Source organism: Mustela erminea, chromosome 3 (assembly GCF_009829155.1).
Source record: "Mustela erminea isolate mMusErm1 chromosome 3, mMusErm1.Pri, whole genome shotgun sequence".
Lineage (NCBI taxonomy): Eukaryota > Metazoa > Chordata > Mammalia > Carnivora > Mustelidae > Mustela > Mustela erminea.
In genome coordinates this window covers 16888361-16905242 of record NC_045616.1, presented here as the reverse complement: position 1 = coordinate 16905242, position 16882 = coordinate 16888361, and the positions used below count along the sequence as shown (strand labels likewise).

General features: G+C 41.6%; 1 protein-coding gene and 1 long non-coding RNA gene across 6 annotated transcripts in view; one reads left to right on the top strand and one right to left on the bottom strand.

Annotated features, from left to right (window-relative positions):
• Window positions 1-2270: 2270 nt before the first annotated feature.
• Window positions 2271-16882, bottom strand: part of KCNN2 (potassium calcium-activated channel subfamily N member 2) — a 461444-nt gene continuing 446832 nt past the window's right edge. For 4 of the 5 annotated variants that reach the window (XM_032335384.1, XM_032335383.1, XM_032335385.1 and 1 more), the window contains 4 exons: window positions 11926-12053; window positions 8547-8555; window positions 5675-5744; window positions 2271-2863 (listed from right to left, as the gene is read on the bottom strand). In XM_032335384.1, coding sequence (XP_032191275.1) covers window positions 2576-2863; window positions 5675-5744; window positions 8547-8555; window positions 11926-12053 — 495 coding nt within the window. In that variant the 3' untranslated portion in view covers window positions 2271-2575. The remainder of the gene's footprint in view (window positions 2864-5674; window positions 5745-8546; window positions 8556-11925; window positions 12054-16882) is intronic. The other variant, XM_032335387.1, reaches the window with a different exon arrangement.
• LOC116585949 lies at window positions 10558-15930 on the top strand. The gene is made up of 3 exons (XR_004283816.1): window positions 10558-11183; window positions 13949-14018; window positions 14651-15930. It is a non-coding gene; the product is annotated as an uncharacterized LOC116585949 (long non-coding RNA).

Here is a 16882-nt window from a genome sequence, read left to right as displayed (position 1 = left end):
AGAAGGGAAGCTGTTGTCATTCAATATGATTTGTGGTAGCCCTATGTTAGCATCCTGGCTATCCAGAAACAAGGAGGCCCAGGTGTGGTAGGCTGGCAGGTGTAACGACACACTCAGTTATCATTAGACATTTTGATAAAATGCAAATTAGAGCAAAGCCTAGATCCCCCACAGGAATAGTGTTCTGAGGAACCCCCAGGGGATCCCGCCTCCTGCTGAAAGCCATGTGGGAGGAGACGGTGGTCATGCTGCAGGGAAGTAGGGTTCATTTAACAACTCGTTGACCATAATGTCAACCCAACCGCTGGGTCTTCTTTTCCTCTTTCAGGCTGTGGTTATTTGGTATTTTCTAAAATACAGAAACAAAGGGTCATAGGCTTTTGTCAAATCATTACCAGTCTTCGTGGACTTTGCATAAAGAAGCAGGAAAAGACAGATCGAAGCTAGGGGACTGGTGAACACCAGCTTACAGGAGCTGCATTGAATCAGGAAGAGGAGGTTAAACAAGGTAATGAAATTGAAAATCTAATTTCTCTTCTCTGTGCTTCAGCTATGTATTATTTTTTCCCTAGCCTTGCAGCATATTCTGGGATGGTGGTGCTAACCAATCAATCCAAAAGATCATTAAACTTAATTATCTGCTATTTTGCTTTTTAGTCACCAGAGAGGTAGAACACATAAGAATTAAGGGTATCAATGGCCAGAACAAATCTATCTTCTTTTCAGAATTTCTCTTTCTTATGTCTAGTGTTTATACCAAATACTGGATCTCTTCTTGTATATAACCCAGAATACATAGAAGAAAAATTTAATTGCATCCATGGAATAGACGTCCCTATGAAGGTAGGATTTTGAAGTTCATTTAACTCAGCAGTATGTTCCAGAATCGTGTTAAAAGTTTTTCTTTCACTTATTTTTAAAAGACCACCTAGGTCTCATCCTCATCCTACACAGACACACATATGATGTGCAAATGGCTTTTCTTTTCAGCCACTTTGGACAAATAATAAGTTGTAAGCAATTCTCATGCAATCTACAGAAATCATCCTTTTATATCCTTGATCTTGAATGGGAATGTCTGATCTTTGCATCAGTTATGGAGAAGAGTTTTGAAAGTGATTTTATTCATTGAGTCATGCAAAGTGATGAGATTGGTCACTCCAGTTGTTGGAAAAGAAAGATCCTTGATAGGCTAGCATCCTACTGCATGGTAATGTAGACAGCGAAGGGTATGGTGTAAAATGAAGGGGAAGAGGGTAAAAGCAGATTTCTCTGAAAATGAAGGAGTATATTGTAGGTTTAGGTCCATCCAAACAGGCTGGTTGGAGAGCTGTCCAAATCGTGCCTAACTTTTGTGATGTGTTCCCCATGCTACTACAGATCAGCTCTTCCTGTAGGCTCTGGAGGCCATCAGCAGGTGAGGAAGGTTCACACTGCTACCCGCTCCAAGACGGTTCTCCAAACCCAGTCAATTCTTACAGTAAATTTAGAAAGAGATGTGCTGGCTGGCCACAGTTAACCACCCTGCTCCCTTTCACTGCAACCGACCTTAACCAACCGTCCATGAAACAAATGTGATAGAACTCATGAAATTGACTAGGTGCCATTTACTTCCTTGTACCAAATACACAAGTAGAAACCAAGAGGCTGGTCTTGCCTTGACCAAGAGTTCCACCTTGCCAAATGATAAGGGACATGTTGAGTTAGGCTCGTTTATGTCCACTACAATGTAAGGGGCTATGCGAACAGATGCATATGTGAGTATAAGTGGAATCCAAACCGAGCACATCGTGGTCCTCCCATAATAAACGAAGCCAAGGGAGAAGACAAAATAAGACCAAAAAGTCTTCAATATTAGTTCACAGACAGCAGTGTACTCTGATAATTTCTTTAAATACATTTCCTGGTAAACTGGGAATAAAATAATTCTAGAAAGCATCTGTGCACCCCTGTATATAGATGCTTTGATGTAACAGCTCCACCTTCCAGATAATTTGGAAACAGATGCAATTAGAAACTAGACACCGTAAACTCAAAAAGAATAGCAAGCTGGTTGCGTCAAATGAATGTGACTGTAACATTACCTAACGGGGGAAAAGCTTAGTGAATGGAGTACGGAGGGATTGAAAGTCTTCTTCCAAGCAGCCAGACTCTGGGGAATGAACGTTATCAACATGTATCTGATGATAACCAGTCACTTTAGCTTGAAAACCATGGGAGAAGTGAACCTTTAGGAGTGTCAAGTGACCAAACAAGTATGTGCAGAAATTAACTTTTTTTTTATTATATATCATATAATGTAGTAGTAAAGTTTGTTTGAAGTGCATGAATAAAAAGTTAGTGAAATTACAGGAGGAACAATCTATAGAGCAATAATAGGTGCATTCCTTGTGCATCTGAAAGGAAAAGAAAGAGTTTTCACTCATTTTGGCCTAAAACTTAGTGTCAGGTTCCCAGGATTCTGACATCAGAACCCGGATAACGCTGATTAGAACCATAGGGGCTTTACAATAAAAGCTAAAATATTGACCATATGATGGCAAAAAGTCTTATTTTGTGGTTAACTGATTCTCTTCTAGCTACTCTCTGATGAAGTTGGTGGCGCTGTGGAGGAGGACCGCCGTCTCCTGGACGAGGACCGGGACCGCTCAGCGTTGTAGGTGACGTGCTTGTCGTAGCTCTCCATCTGAGCCTCGATGAAATCTCTCTGCTGTTGCCTGATGGTCTGGCTGATGAGCCCAGGGAGGGCGTGGATGCTCCCAATCAGAGTCTCTAGCTTGGTCTCCACGGTAACGATCCTCTTCTCAAAATCCTCGCTCCGTTCATTTAGGTCGGAAATCATGTCATACATGATGTTCTGGGTCTGCAAAAGAGGACAGGAGACAGATAGCGAAACCACGAATTTGTGTTTCGGGACACTTGCCCTGGAAACAAGCTCTGAACTCCGCAAGTCTGAGGGTTGGCTTCCTTTTGGCGGCATACAAAGAAATAGGGGCATCGGGCCACGGAACACTTGACTTTTCAAAGCAGATTCAGTAGGTCGGTTCAATGCCAGGATTTAGAAATGTAAGATCTTTGGGGCCCCTGGGGGTGCTCAGTTGAGCCTCCATCTCTTGGTTTTGGCTCAGTTTGTGATCTCAGGGTTTTGAGATCGAGCCCCACCTTGGGCTCCACACTGGATGTGGAGCCTGCTTAAGATTCTCTCTCTCTCCCACTGACCCTCCCCCTCCTAAAAATATATAAGCTCTTAAGCCTTAATTTCATCCAGTTGCAGAAAATGTCATACAGGTCCATTGGTGGTATGCCCCATGATTTTTGGTGGTGCAGAGACAAGGTTGTGATTTAATATTTACATGGATCTCTTAGTAGCAGCTCCAAAAGTTAGCACATCACATTTGTTTTGTAACATGTAATATTTATCAGGGCAGGCGTAATTTTTTAAATGAAGCACTCTGAAAGAATACGTAAGAGTATATTGGGTACTGGATGTAGCAAAAATTGTGAAGGTGGGATAGGAAGGAAGTTTAGGAGAAACTAATTTGGCCAAGTAATTTATAACTTAAAGCAAGAAAAAAATCTGAAAGATCTTGTGTGGTCCTAGGTTTCAAATCACAGGCTCTTCATTGGGTCAAGTAGCCTTTTGAGAGGTGAAAAATTGGGAGTGATTACGTGACCAGTCTACCCTGTTGGCTACAGGTTTTTCAGAGCTGAATGGTTTGAAAGAGGAAAATGTATCTTGAAATGGATTGTCTTGACGAGAGGCTATTCGTAAATTGGACTCCCAGTTACATTTCCGACGGGAACTGAGACACCAGAAGAAGGGAAGTGTGGGCACGTGAATCTCAGTCCATTGCTGCTTTTCCCATGTTTCAAGCCCTTTGTTAAAGCTGTCCATTCCTCTCTCTCATTTCCCTCTATTAAATGTGCTCTTACTTGCTTAATAACCCCTTAATGATGATAAATGAACTGACCGACTAAGGGAGTTACTATTCAGGACACGGGCATCTGGTTTGAGTTTGGTCATGGAGACAGAGCACATTAACTTAATCTTTTCAACATAGTGTTGAGACTATGGGAGCAATTCAGAAAATACTGAACCCTTATGGCACAGGAGATCTGTAGTCATGATAAGAAACATGGTACTCAAGAAATAATTTGAAATCTATAGCAGAGTATAGATCTATGAGCATCTCGCCTTCTAGACTCCTGAAGTGACATTAAAAAGTACAGATTCATAATATTAAATTATATATAGCAAAATGTTATAGGTTATATTATTTCTAAGTGGTCTGTTTTATTTACCCAGTTTTTTTTTTTTATCATTTGGCCTTGGAGTGATGTAAGTCTGCCCCATCTTTGTTCAAGACATGTCCACCTGAGAGCTGTGTGTGTAAATTGAGAACATTTTTGAGTCTCATGTGTGCTCCCCACCTTCAGTGCATGATATATCCTCCCCCAGGGGTAAGTCATTGAATACTTCGCTTATCTTCTATCTCTTGGTCTCAAAGAGTCAACTTTTACATATTTCTATACTATGTGTTATTGATATACATTAATGCAAATATAACTTAGCTGTGTTATCTCATGAGCTTAGGACAAATAGATGTAATTTTCCTAGGGATACCAAGGCTTTCTAAAAGAGAACAGGATGTACGGGTTTGACTGAGAGTTGCCCCTTTATTTTTTTTAAGATTTATTTTGAGAGAGAGAGAGAAAGCATGCATGGGGAGGGGAAGAGGGAGAGAGAGAATCTCAAGCAGACTCCCCACTGAGAATAAAGCCTAATGCAGGGCTTGATCTCACGACCCTGAGATCATGACCTGAGCTGGAGTCAACAGTCTGATGCTTAACCAACTGAGCCACCCAGATGTCCCTAGAGACAGTTGCCCCTTTAAAAGCATTCTTGTTAAAAGGTTGAGAACTTCCACGTAATGGCTCCTTTGGAATCAGCTCAGGAAAATGGAAGGTTGTTATTATCGGCAAATACTTACATTTGGACTGACTTGAAAGGAACAACCAAAAATCAACCAGATAAATCTTGTGAGTGTGACAGAAGAATCAAGGGACTTGTACTTTTTTTAAAAGCATGGTGATTTTCTCAATAATGAGAAAAGAATCCTACATTTTAAAATGGTTCCCCTTTTTTTGGAAAGATGATTTTCACATTATGATGTAATTTCTTGTGTGTGTGTATATATATATATATATATATATATATATATATATATATATATATATATATTTTACATTTCAACATCACAGTCTTCTGAGTGGGATTAAAATAAATAGAATAATTTTACTGATGAGTCCTATGTAGCCCTGAACATCATGGTCAAACTCAGCATGTAGTGCTGCTCTCAAAGGGATGAAACAGAATGACAAATACGAAACTCAACGGTGTTGTCTCATATTCCACTTATATTTCTTACTGTATTTTCAAGCCCCTATAAGTAGGAAGGCTTCTGGAATGGGGTCTGAATAATTTATGTAGGGAAAGCATATGAAGGAAGAATTTTAGGAAAATTCTATTGAGTTGGGTCACCATGTTTAGGGTGGTTTGTTGGGTTGACGCATTTAACAAGTTTGGGGAGTCCTCCTCCCAAAGCACGAGCAGTGACTGTGCAGAGCTTCGTTCCGACAGACCTCATCGTGAGGGCTGAGACCCCAAGCTTACCTTGGCCAGGTCCACCAAAGTATTGGCTTGGTCATTCAATTTCCTCTGCTCCATTTTCACACTTCTTAATCTAAAAGACAGAATCTGAAGTCAGAAGGGCTCCTTCCTTTCTATTGCTCTCCTATGCCTTCCAAAGAGCATGCATAAAATCGACAAGAGCAAAGAACTGCATGGATAATGCCTTGAATATTTGGGGTCAAGTCCAAACTGGTTATGTATCTGGTACAATGAGAAGCATGCTTCCCCAACACCGCAAAAAAGGAAAGGAGAGAGAGAGAGAGAGAGTAAGAGATGAGGTGTCCTTAGGACAACTATTTACCAGGGAGTTAAAAGTTGAACGGAGAAAGGCTCATAAGGATTTAACCATATGAGAAAAGCCAAAACATTCCTTTCAATCCCAGTATCGTTTCAAATAGACATAGGAAGAAATAGGCAAAGCGACGGGAATTTCATCGATGTTGGAGCAGTGAGTACCTTCCTATGCCTACATGACTAGATACGGGGCATAGCCCTGTTCAGTTGGAGATGGATTGGGTTAGGTATTTGAACCTGATGAAACACAGTGATAAGTGAGATTCTTATTGGTAAAAATAAAGCTTTTATTCAACCAGCAGCAAGATAACTCAAAACACATAATTCTCTTATTCTTCCTTGTATTTTGCTTGACTTTTATCTTAAACTGCCATGAATTTGAAGGGAAGCCAGACCATTTCCTCGGGAGAATTTCCCTTAATTTTTTTCCTTGTTGATAAAAGTCAGCGGACAATTAAAATGTCTGACAGATGGGACTGCTACTTGTAAAGTTACTTTTAGATACTTTGAAATATCATTGCGTATATATGATTGACAGTCAAAAAACCACTTAAAAAAATCTTTCTGAATGACAGCTCTTACTATTATTCCTTAACTCGTTTACTATAAGATTTAAAAAAAAAATTTTATTCATTGCTTACTCTGTACCAAGAAATTAAGATTTTCCAACAAGAGAAAAGTGGTTTATTGTTTTAAGCCAATGATTCAGAGCCACGCTCCAGGAAAGGAGCGCAAGTTTCTCTCAGCTCCTTAGTAAAAAAAAAAAAAAAAAAAAAATTCCATGCTAACCTTATTGCCTTGATGACAGGTTGTTTGCAAAGTATAGTGTTGATGTTGGAGAGAGTCATCTTGGTCATTTCCCAATTTAAATGAAAGGTAATTACCAAAAAAAGGATAAAAAAAATTCACAGGGCAAGATTTTACTGCCAGGGAGATTTTTGCAACAAATGTTCACGATGCGAAGTGATTTTGTTTTGAAACTACGATATCCAATATGTCCCCAAATCTGCTCAATCGTGAAGATAGAGTTCCTTCTGCCAGTATGGGTTTAACCGACACCTGCCTAGAACACAATTATTTAACCATCTACAACAGCTTAAGGTTGTAACTTGTCGTGGTGAGTCTGTGTTTCTCTATTAGAATGCTTGGAACTCAGTTCTCCTTTCTAGGCTCTTGGAGAGACAGAGTCTGTTTAAGTGTAAAAGAAATTTACAAATATGTATTTAAATGTAACACATCGTTGAGATAGGCTTCTCTAAGTAGTTACAAGGATTGCAGTTCTTGATGTCTGTCTTTTAAAAACAAGTCCCTTCCCTCCCCCTGCCAAAAACAAAAAACAAATACCAAAAAACCTTGGATCCTGTGTGGGGTCATCCTACAGAAATGTACTAGAGAGAACAAAGGGGCTGGGCGTGGACTCATTCTCCCCGGCCCTAGTCTGAACTTCAACCTGACTGGGTTAGGTTCTGACAGTGGTTCTGAAATGCTGGATTTATACCAGCAGAGGTGTTCTAGATGGCTGAGTGACATGCCAACAAGACCTTAAATACTAAGCCAGATGGAGAGACAGTTCTTCTCTTTAATTCTCTTCCAATTCTTGATTATTACAGGAAAAATGTCTCAGGCTGGTCCTATCCTGTTTTTATCTCCCAACACCTGTTAGTCTCTCCTTTTTGAAAAAAGAGCAGGATTTCAGCTGAGAGCTTTCTGCAGACAACAGTCCGTGGCTAGAATTCAATGCCAGTGTTTCGATTGCTGGGTGATGCTGCCTTTACCTCTCCTTGCTGGGAACGGTTTTTTGGTTTTGTTTAGTTTTGTTTTTGTTTTCTTAGCCATTTTGTGATAAGGACTTACATCAAGCTTTGCTTTCAGATTTAAGTAATAGGAGAGGCGGCAGGTGAATGACCCGAGTTTGCAGAACCAGATCAGAAGCCTCCAGCAACTGGTGAGCTCAGCTTGGCTGGTCCCACGGAAGGGCCAGAGTGCTGGTCCCCTCACTCAGTGGGTACTCTGTCTTCCAAACAGCGAAGCCTTGTTTGCTTCTCTTAAATTCCTATATTATGTATATTATATATATTATTGTATTTAATATATATAATATATATTATATATATATTATGTTTCTGACAGTAGAATTTTGCCCATTTTCTTTTCTGCTAATCTGGAAGGCTGACACCAAGCAGCCCTATTTGAGTGGAATCCCCTGAGCTCCCTGCACTTAAGTCTTCTCATCTTGCTGCTCCTGAGACTGCCTGCACCATAGAACTGGCAGAAAAAAGCCTACTTCGAGCTGGAGCTGCCAGGATAAAAAGCAGGTAACATGCAGGTGTATGTTTTACTTTTTTCTCCCCACCCCCCCACCCCCGAAAAGAAGAATAAGGAACATATGTTGACTTCTTCTTTGTGAACTTCACTTATCACAGGAAAAGATCATGATTTTGGATCACATTTCCATAGCAGCAATCAGACTACTGAAATTCACAAATAAAGGATCTGCTTGGGTGCATGCAGCCGGTAGAAAATTCTGCAAATGTTGAGGGGAGCGGCTCACACAACTTACTTCCGAGCTCTATTTTCATTTTGTTGAAATAAAAAGACAAAACAAAAGAAAAGAAACTGTAAAATATTCTGGAACAGAATAACACAGCGTGGTGTTCAGTTGTGCACAGGGGGCTCGATTCATTGGCGGAAAGATCCTGTTAAGGTTCTGCAGGATTTTGGCACAGTGATCACAGCAAAACACTGTCCAATTACATTAGCGTCCTTCCCCACTGAGAGACTGCCCCACCCGAAACACAGCGCTTTCCCCAGAACAAAGGTTCAGAAGGAAGAACCTGTAGCAGGTCATTATGGCCTCTTTGATAGATGATGTCCAAGTGAACTACAAGACCCATTTTGGCCTAATATGAATGTCCTAGGGACTGTAGTTTCAATAATGGAATTATAATGTTGTCGGTGGTTTTTGGAGGGGGTACATCTCCTCCAAGCTGGGGCTGTTCAGAAGCCTGGCTTTCTGAAAGGTGGGCAATCCAAAAGCTCAGCATTAGAGAAATTCTGTTTACGGAATTTCTCAGCTCCGAGACCAGTTTGTGTTGCTTGCTGGGTCTGTAGTTGCGGTAGAAGAATGATACACTTTAAAAGAGTTAAAGCTGATACCAGAAAAAGTGCTCAAAGGTCTACAGGAACAGAATGCTTCCTGGCACTAAGTGATGATCCCAAAAGACAGATCTGTTACTGGAAAGAGGACAGAGCCTGGAAAAGCAGGCATCTACCGGACACTAGGGAGGCCATGTGTCAGGGAGAGACGCTGGGAAGAGGGGAGTCCAGAACGAGCTCCAGAAAAGCTCTCAGGACAAATCAGAGGATGGGAGAGGCCAGCAGAGCTCTAGCCAATGAATTTGTAAATCTGTGTCTGAATAGTGGGCAATACAAGCCTTGCCCTGAAGAATCGAGCCCTGTGTGCTTTCCTGCATGACTTCACTCACTCACTTAAAATGAGAAACTAGGCATGATTAGAATAATCTAGCCAAAACCCAGCCCATATAAATGCTCAGTTGTACTTTTTTTTCTTTTTAACAAAGTATAAGTACCCTCCCGCCTCAAAGGAAATCAGATAACCCCAAGACTAAGTTATAAAACAATTCCGAACATTCGCACGGCTAGGAGCTTATCTACTTTAGAAGTACATTGTTGCTACCGAAGAAACAGAATGAGAAATGTCTACGAGGAGCAGAAGAATCAGGAATGGCTTCCTCTGGTACTCTATCCCAGATTGGGATTCTGGAAGACCCATGTAAGTTATACCTCGAAACCCTTAAGAGCAATCTAGCACCTTCTAGCAATCTAACAATTGCTTAGGGACAGTTTTTCAACTTTGTCTCTCCCAGTATTTTTTTCTGACATGCTGTAAAATCTTTCAAACCTGTAGCAAAGTTGAAAAAACTTTACGGTGACTACCCCGAAGTTGTCCTCCCCACCACCCCAACTCCCACCTCCCCACCCAGAGATTGCAGCACGAATGCATTTTGTGAAAAGATAGATGAAAATATACCCACCGTTCACACGTGGCTACAAAATTACTACAGAAACCATCAAAGCAGTTTTTCCAATAGTTTTGTTATATAAAAACCTATCAGTGGCATCCAAGGCCAATCACATTTCATTTCCTATTTAATAGGTACATTACACTGACAAAAGGCTTAAAAATATGATCCCGAGGAAATGGCATGTGTGGTTGCTGGACCCATAGACTGCCCACTCCCACCCTCACAGCTAAGTTGTTGTTGTATTTTTTTTTAAACATACTTTAATATAGGTTTGTATTGAAATGCTAAAAGTGCCAAGAATGATTTCTCCACAGTATATGGTATGTACCTTCTGGAGGAATATTGGGTGTCTGTGTGGTATGCTTGTGGGGGTATAGGAATGGTCACTCGATCAGGAAAGGGGTCCCAGGGGACCCTTGAGGAGGTGGCCTGGGCTCAGAGGTGAAGGCTCAGCATCTCTCAGTGGACTTGCTCTCTTAGATCTAAACTTTAAGGAATCAAGATGTGGAGGCTCCTGGGGGGTAGTATTTGGTTGTAAAGGTAGCTGTGATCAGCAGGCAGATTCCTCTTGGGAGCCAGATCTGATCCTATGTCCCTCTGTGTTTCCCTTTTATACATTCCCATACTTTGGACAGAGCATTACCTTAAAATTCTGGCCTTTTCTTCCAATGGGATAAAAAGCATAGTTGGGGGCCCCGTGTGATGTCCCAGAGCTAAAGGGGAAATGATGTCACTTTGGTGCTGATGGCAACAAGAATGTGATTAAAGCGTCCTAAGTGGCCATGAGGGCAAACGCACAGTTGGGAGGGAGAGATGAGAGAGTAGCCCTTGAATACTGAGTCATTTCCCCAGAGACTCTAAGCATAATATATTACATGTGTACTATCTGAGGACAGACAACTAAAACTCCAGGTTCAGAGCTTTCTGGTCTACCGCGCCCAGGCAGCTCCGAGAAGGACACACCTTGCCGTCTAATTAGAACCCCGAACAGTGACCCACCTTCCCATGATTCCCCTGGCAGGCTACATGAGGACAGCTACTTTCCTGATCCACCCGTGTGATGGATCTGCTCTTCCCCACACAGAAATGGCATGGAGCTAGGAGCAAGGCTGTGCGGCCTCGAGATGGATGCCCCCATGAGTGTACTTACGGTAAGGATGCTGCCAACCTGGGGGAGAGAGAACTGGTGCTTTCAAGTCATTATTGAAACTCACTATACAGGCATTTATCCTTTAAAGGTCTAGGATGGTTATATATAGCGTTACAACAAAATGGTGCAAAGAATTTCAGCAATTGGAACAATGGTGGTCTGGATAAAGTCAGAATAACAGTGAAAGGGTATAGGTCTCCAGGCACTGTAACATCTATAATGAACACGGAGCATAGGGAAAATCCCCCAAGTCCTGAGTAAAGACTGATTTAAATGCAAGTATTAAATCAACCATCTATACGATCTTCATAGAAACATGTTGGCCATGTGTTAAAAAAAAATAATTCAGGTAGGTCATAAAATATTAAATGTTTGCCAAGATTTTTCAGTAGATACAAATGTCCTAGGGCAAACTAGAGGAATAATTAAACTACACTAAGAAATATGATTGCAACTGAAAATATTGTTTCTAAAGAGAGAACCTGAGAAGACATTTTAATTAATACAGTAATTGACAATTCTCCCCATAACGAATGATTTTTTTTTTTTAGTCCTAAAAAGAACTGACAATCTTCTTAGGATTTCATCTGTGGAATTAATAAAATGCCAAATAATGTCTTCTGGGCACAGACATGATAGTGTTTTCTTTTTCTCTCTTCTCACAAGAGAACAATGACCGAGTAGGAGAATTTAGACCCAGAGCTACACAAGCAGGAAGGCAACAGATGAGAAGTGGTACTTACTGGTGAATAGCTTGCAAGAATTTTCGTTGATGTTTTCTTACTTTTGCATGATCTATCTTCTTTACTAGCTTCGTATTTTTGTAAATTAGCCATGTTTCCCTGAGTACATTGGCAGCTGCGTTTTTCACCTGTTAAGAAAACAAACGAACACAACAGTTGATAAATTCCAGAGCAGAATCCTTTGCAACGTGGCTGGGGGCGGGGGCAGGGGAGGGGGGGTCATATTCATCATCTGAATGATCATGGTAAGTTCTAGCTCTGTTGAATAACTGTTTCTCACAAAAAGAAAAGATGTATCTTGAATCTGTGCCTGTTAAAAAGTATGTGTCTGGGAACGCCTTTAAAAATGGAATATTAGGGAAGTACTGATGTCTTTCTGGACTAAAGTCTACCCCTCAGAAAACTTTTTATTCAACTAAGTTTTTTTTTTTTTTTTAAAGATATCAAGAGGTGCCTGTGACCTGTCTGGCAACACGTGGTGGGGTGGGGGAAGGTGCTGATTTTCCCCTACCCTGTCTTGTAATTGTTATCCTCATGTTCTTCCTTCCCCTGGAGGAAGGCAAAATGCCAGAAGGCCAAGGTGAATCTTGTCTCTTGAAAGCTTGGTTGGTATTTTTGACCGCAAAACGACAGGAAGGGCATGTTTCCGCTGCTCACTGTCCAAGTGGTCCAATTCTTCTGCCCTCCGGGGGCGACTTAGCAAACTGTATGCCTGTTAGCATAGGTTGACCGAGAGCCTAGGCTGCTGTGATTTTAGTTTGGTTAATTTAAGGACGCTGCATTTCCAATGGATGAGACATATCCTTATAAGACGAGACAGATAAGATGAGACACATCCCTGTAAGACATATCCTTGTAAAGGATGTAAGTGTTTCAGTAACACTGCCAAGACCTAGTGTAGCCAATGGAAGGTATGAATACTTTGTGGTAATATTCAAGCCCTTGCTTTCTTGAGTAGCATCTTCAACAATTCCTGGAACTTGATAAAGGCCCAGCTAAGGCCAAGTTTGGCCTCTCCCTAGCTCACAGTGCAGGGTACCAAGACCCAAAGCTTACACTTAGGCTAATTATTAATGACTTTACTCTAAGAAGCTGATCCATGAGGCAATGTGGGAGAGACTCTTAACTCTAGGAAAGAGACTGCGGGTTGCTGGAGGGGAGGGGGCTGAAGGGATGGGGTAACTGGGGGATGGGCTTTAAGGAGGGAACTTAATGTCGTAAACACTGGGTGCTCTATCCAACTGTTCGATCACTAAATTCTACTTCTGAAACTAATACCACCCCCCAAAGTTGATCCCTAGAATTCTTCTGAGTGATGGATAAAAGATGTTTCTAGGGGCACCGGGTAGAGGAAGACGACTCTGTGAGAAAATCGAAGTGGTGGGGAAGACAGGGCAGAGAACTGGACTCGGGAAATGGTTCTAAGTTCTTGGGACTAACTGAGTCAGATCAAGGAGACTAGCTAAACCTCCCATGACTGACTTCAATTTTCTCTTCCCTACATGAGAAAAGTAGAGCGAATTCTTACTAAAGTCCTTTTCAGGACTTAGTCTTCATTCAGGAAGAGTCTTAGAATTACATTACAACTACCATCACAGGGATCTATGTGGTATTTTTTTCTTTTCTTTTTTTTTTCTTTTTTTTCCTATTTTTAGCCAAGAAAGCTCCAGGTTTGGTAGCTGGTGGTGAATCTCGGTCAGGCTGCTGTAAAGGTTTCTTTCTGAGTGAAACTCTATTGCGAACCCGCGTTAAGAGAATGACTCGTTTCTTAGAACTGCTTTTAGCAGCAACTTGGGTTGGTGATGCTCGTCCTCTGGACTGTCCTCAGACCACTGCCGACAGCCTTCTTTCTGAAACCAGTGGAAACAGCATCGAAATACTGGGTGCTGAGCTCCAGTACTGGGTGCTGAGCTCCAGCAGTGTGTCCAAGAAACATGACCGCCATCCACGGTGAAGTTGAAAGTTGTTCTAGGTCAATTCTGGGTTCTTCGTTCTTACAGAAACAGATTTCTCTTCCTTATAGGGGTCGGAGTCACCTTTGGGAAGAATCTTCTATCTGGTCCTTATGTCCGTTTCAGCCGTAAGGAGCCTGCGTAAGTGGCCAAGGGTTGAGGACCTTGGGAAAGGGGTAGCAAGTTACTGGCCATCACCGACTAGAATAGGCCCTTCCCCACCGGGAAACAGAAGGGCCAGTGAATGGCGGTCTCAGCTGTCAGAACGGCTTTAGCTAACTGGAAGATGGTAAGGAAACCTGGTGGACACCCCCTCCTTGATTTTATCAGCTCAAGACACAGAGGAGGAAACTGGAAAACTTGGTAAAAACAGATGGGACAGTGACAAAGAGGCTGAACATAGGGATGTTTGCAGGAGAACATTAACAATGGATTTTGCTTTGGGCTCCCATCCATAAACAACAAAGGCCAAATTCCTCCAGTTCCTAAATCTTTACAAAGGTGGTACACTGCTTGCCCTCGAGGTATTTTAAATGATTTTTTGTTGTTATTGTTCTCTTTGGGATGACAGGGGAATAGCTGACGGGAGTAGGGAACCTCAACTTCTGTGATCACTGTGGCAGGATTTGTGTGCACGAGATGCTCATTGCGGGTGACAGGCTAAGAATGAAAATGATTCCTCATCTGAAAATGAAACTCTATAGAGCTGCTCTGAAAAACTGTGAGACAGATGCATTAATGCTGAAACGTTCCCCTTTCTAACTCCCAAATAGGTTTTGGAACACAAGAATAAAACTCTGAAGCCATCCCATTTAACTGGTACTTTTCAAGATGGCAGCCACAAGATGAACATTCAAGAGTAGAACCATGCACCCTCTGCCTAGTGATCGCATGTGTCTGGGATAAGTAGGTTTTTCCAACCCTTTAAGGCTGAAAGGGATGGGGGACAGTGAGAAGACTGGTTACTAAGCACCTCAGTGTTCCACAGGTTTGAGCAATGGGGAATTGTTACTGGGCAATGCTAGCCCACTGGAGAAGGGAAGTAGGTCTAAGCATTCGTGATGGTTTAGATGAAAGGGAAGGTGATTTATGGCACAAGTTTCTCTTGTTAATGAAGTTAAGAACCCTGCCTACAGTCTTCTCCCATTGTAACCCTGGCTTTCCCTCCTGCCCTTTGGGGGCATTTACAGACTCTCAGAGGGCAGGGGTCTTGGCACCCATCTTTATGTCTCTCTAGTACAAATATCTGATAGCATGGTATATACTTGGCATCATAAAAGTTTTAATGATGAACCACAGATACATACTTACCAACCAAAGGACCCTTTGGATAAGAAGGGTATAGAGGTTACAGAAGAGACCTGAGATCTAACCACGTCTTCCCTAATTTCCATTTACTAATTAAACACATTTTTATTAAGTCTCTATCCCATGTTAGATACCATGATAGTTGCTATGGGGGGATCATCGATGTGGCCCCATCAGTAGCTGGCATAACTCTAGTGCCAATATATGGGCCAACACCACTGTGAAATAGAACTTCTTTCCTGTACATCAAAAGATAAGGAAAGAAAAAAAAGGAAAACATGAACTTTGGCTCTGCCTGACTCAGGCTCAATTCCACTTAAAATCTTTTATCAGAAACATGTTACCAGACATATTAATAATCAGGTATTTTGAGAAAACAGAGGCCCTAAAAGCAATAATTCTATTGAAGGTAATAGTACTTACCCAGATGCCTTAAAACCACCTTCCTTCATAGGTAGAAAGGATAGGAAATGTGTTTTCTTTTCTTTTTCTTTTTTTTTTTTTTTTGCAGTGTTCAGTGATTCATTAGTTGAGGATAACACCCAGCGCTCATCATAGCATGTGCCCTCCTGCCCTCCTACATACCATCATCCTGTAACCCCCCTCCGCCCAGATTGTTTCTCCCTTTTGAAACCTCCAGATTGTTTCTCAGGGTCCACAGTCTCTCAAGGTTCAGAATATGAAATGTTCTATTGCTGACTTACGGTAATAATTTTTAAAAAAAATTAAAGCCCCAGGTAGCAAGGTGAATAACATTTCAAAGTACATAACATAACATAACAAAGTACATAACAATATGTACTAAATCACAAAAGACCTTAAAGCTGACAGACTTTGAGCTGAAACTCTGCTTTGCTCAAACAGAGACATGTTATTAGAGCAGTGTCTTAAAGGGTGCTTTGTTTCTAGTTCTCCTTTGCTTGGCACTATTATGATTCTTAAGAAATCTCCTTTTTTATGTCCTTTTTCGTCTTGCCCCTCCCTTCAGAGACTTAATTCAGGGCAATGCTTCCCCCTCTTCGCGAATTTAAGAGGAAAGAACATAACCTTTGCCAGAAGAAGCAAGATCGAGATCCCTGCCTCTCATTGTCCTAACTACGGTAAAATGTTGCCTTGTATGCTGTGGGCAATGCCTCTGGGATGCCCGGGACAAACACAGACAAGACTTCTAAGCCTGAACACCACACCACGTGCCGCCTGGTTCCCCTTCGGAGCAGGTACATGGGGCTGGGTGAATTCTGGGGCTTTGGAACAGGGTAAGGCCGAGTGATCTATTCATTCCATGTTTTCAGCCCCTGGGCTGATGTCACCAAGCCCAAAGTGCAGTCTCCATGGACTGAATCCTCCAGCATTTCTGTTCACTTGCTAAGAGGCACGTAGGAAACCAAATTACATAACTGCATAATGGTGTTCTTATTATGGATCTTATTGAGAATTCTTAACAGGATTGGAAACACCCACAGTGGACATTAATATGTATAATTATCTTCTGTGGTACATCTAGCTACTTTAAAAAAATTACGTCTGGGCTCCCAGAATTGCTTGTTTTCAAGTTTCCTTCCAAAATGGAAGTATGCAGAGGGCCAAACCCCAAGATTTCTTCTTGGTTCAGACGTGAATGAAGAGCAGTAACATTTCCAGAAAGATAGAGTGTGGTAAACCTGCTGCCTCTGTCAGGTGATAAACAGCAAATCTAA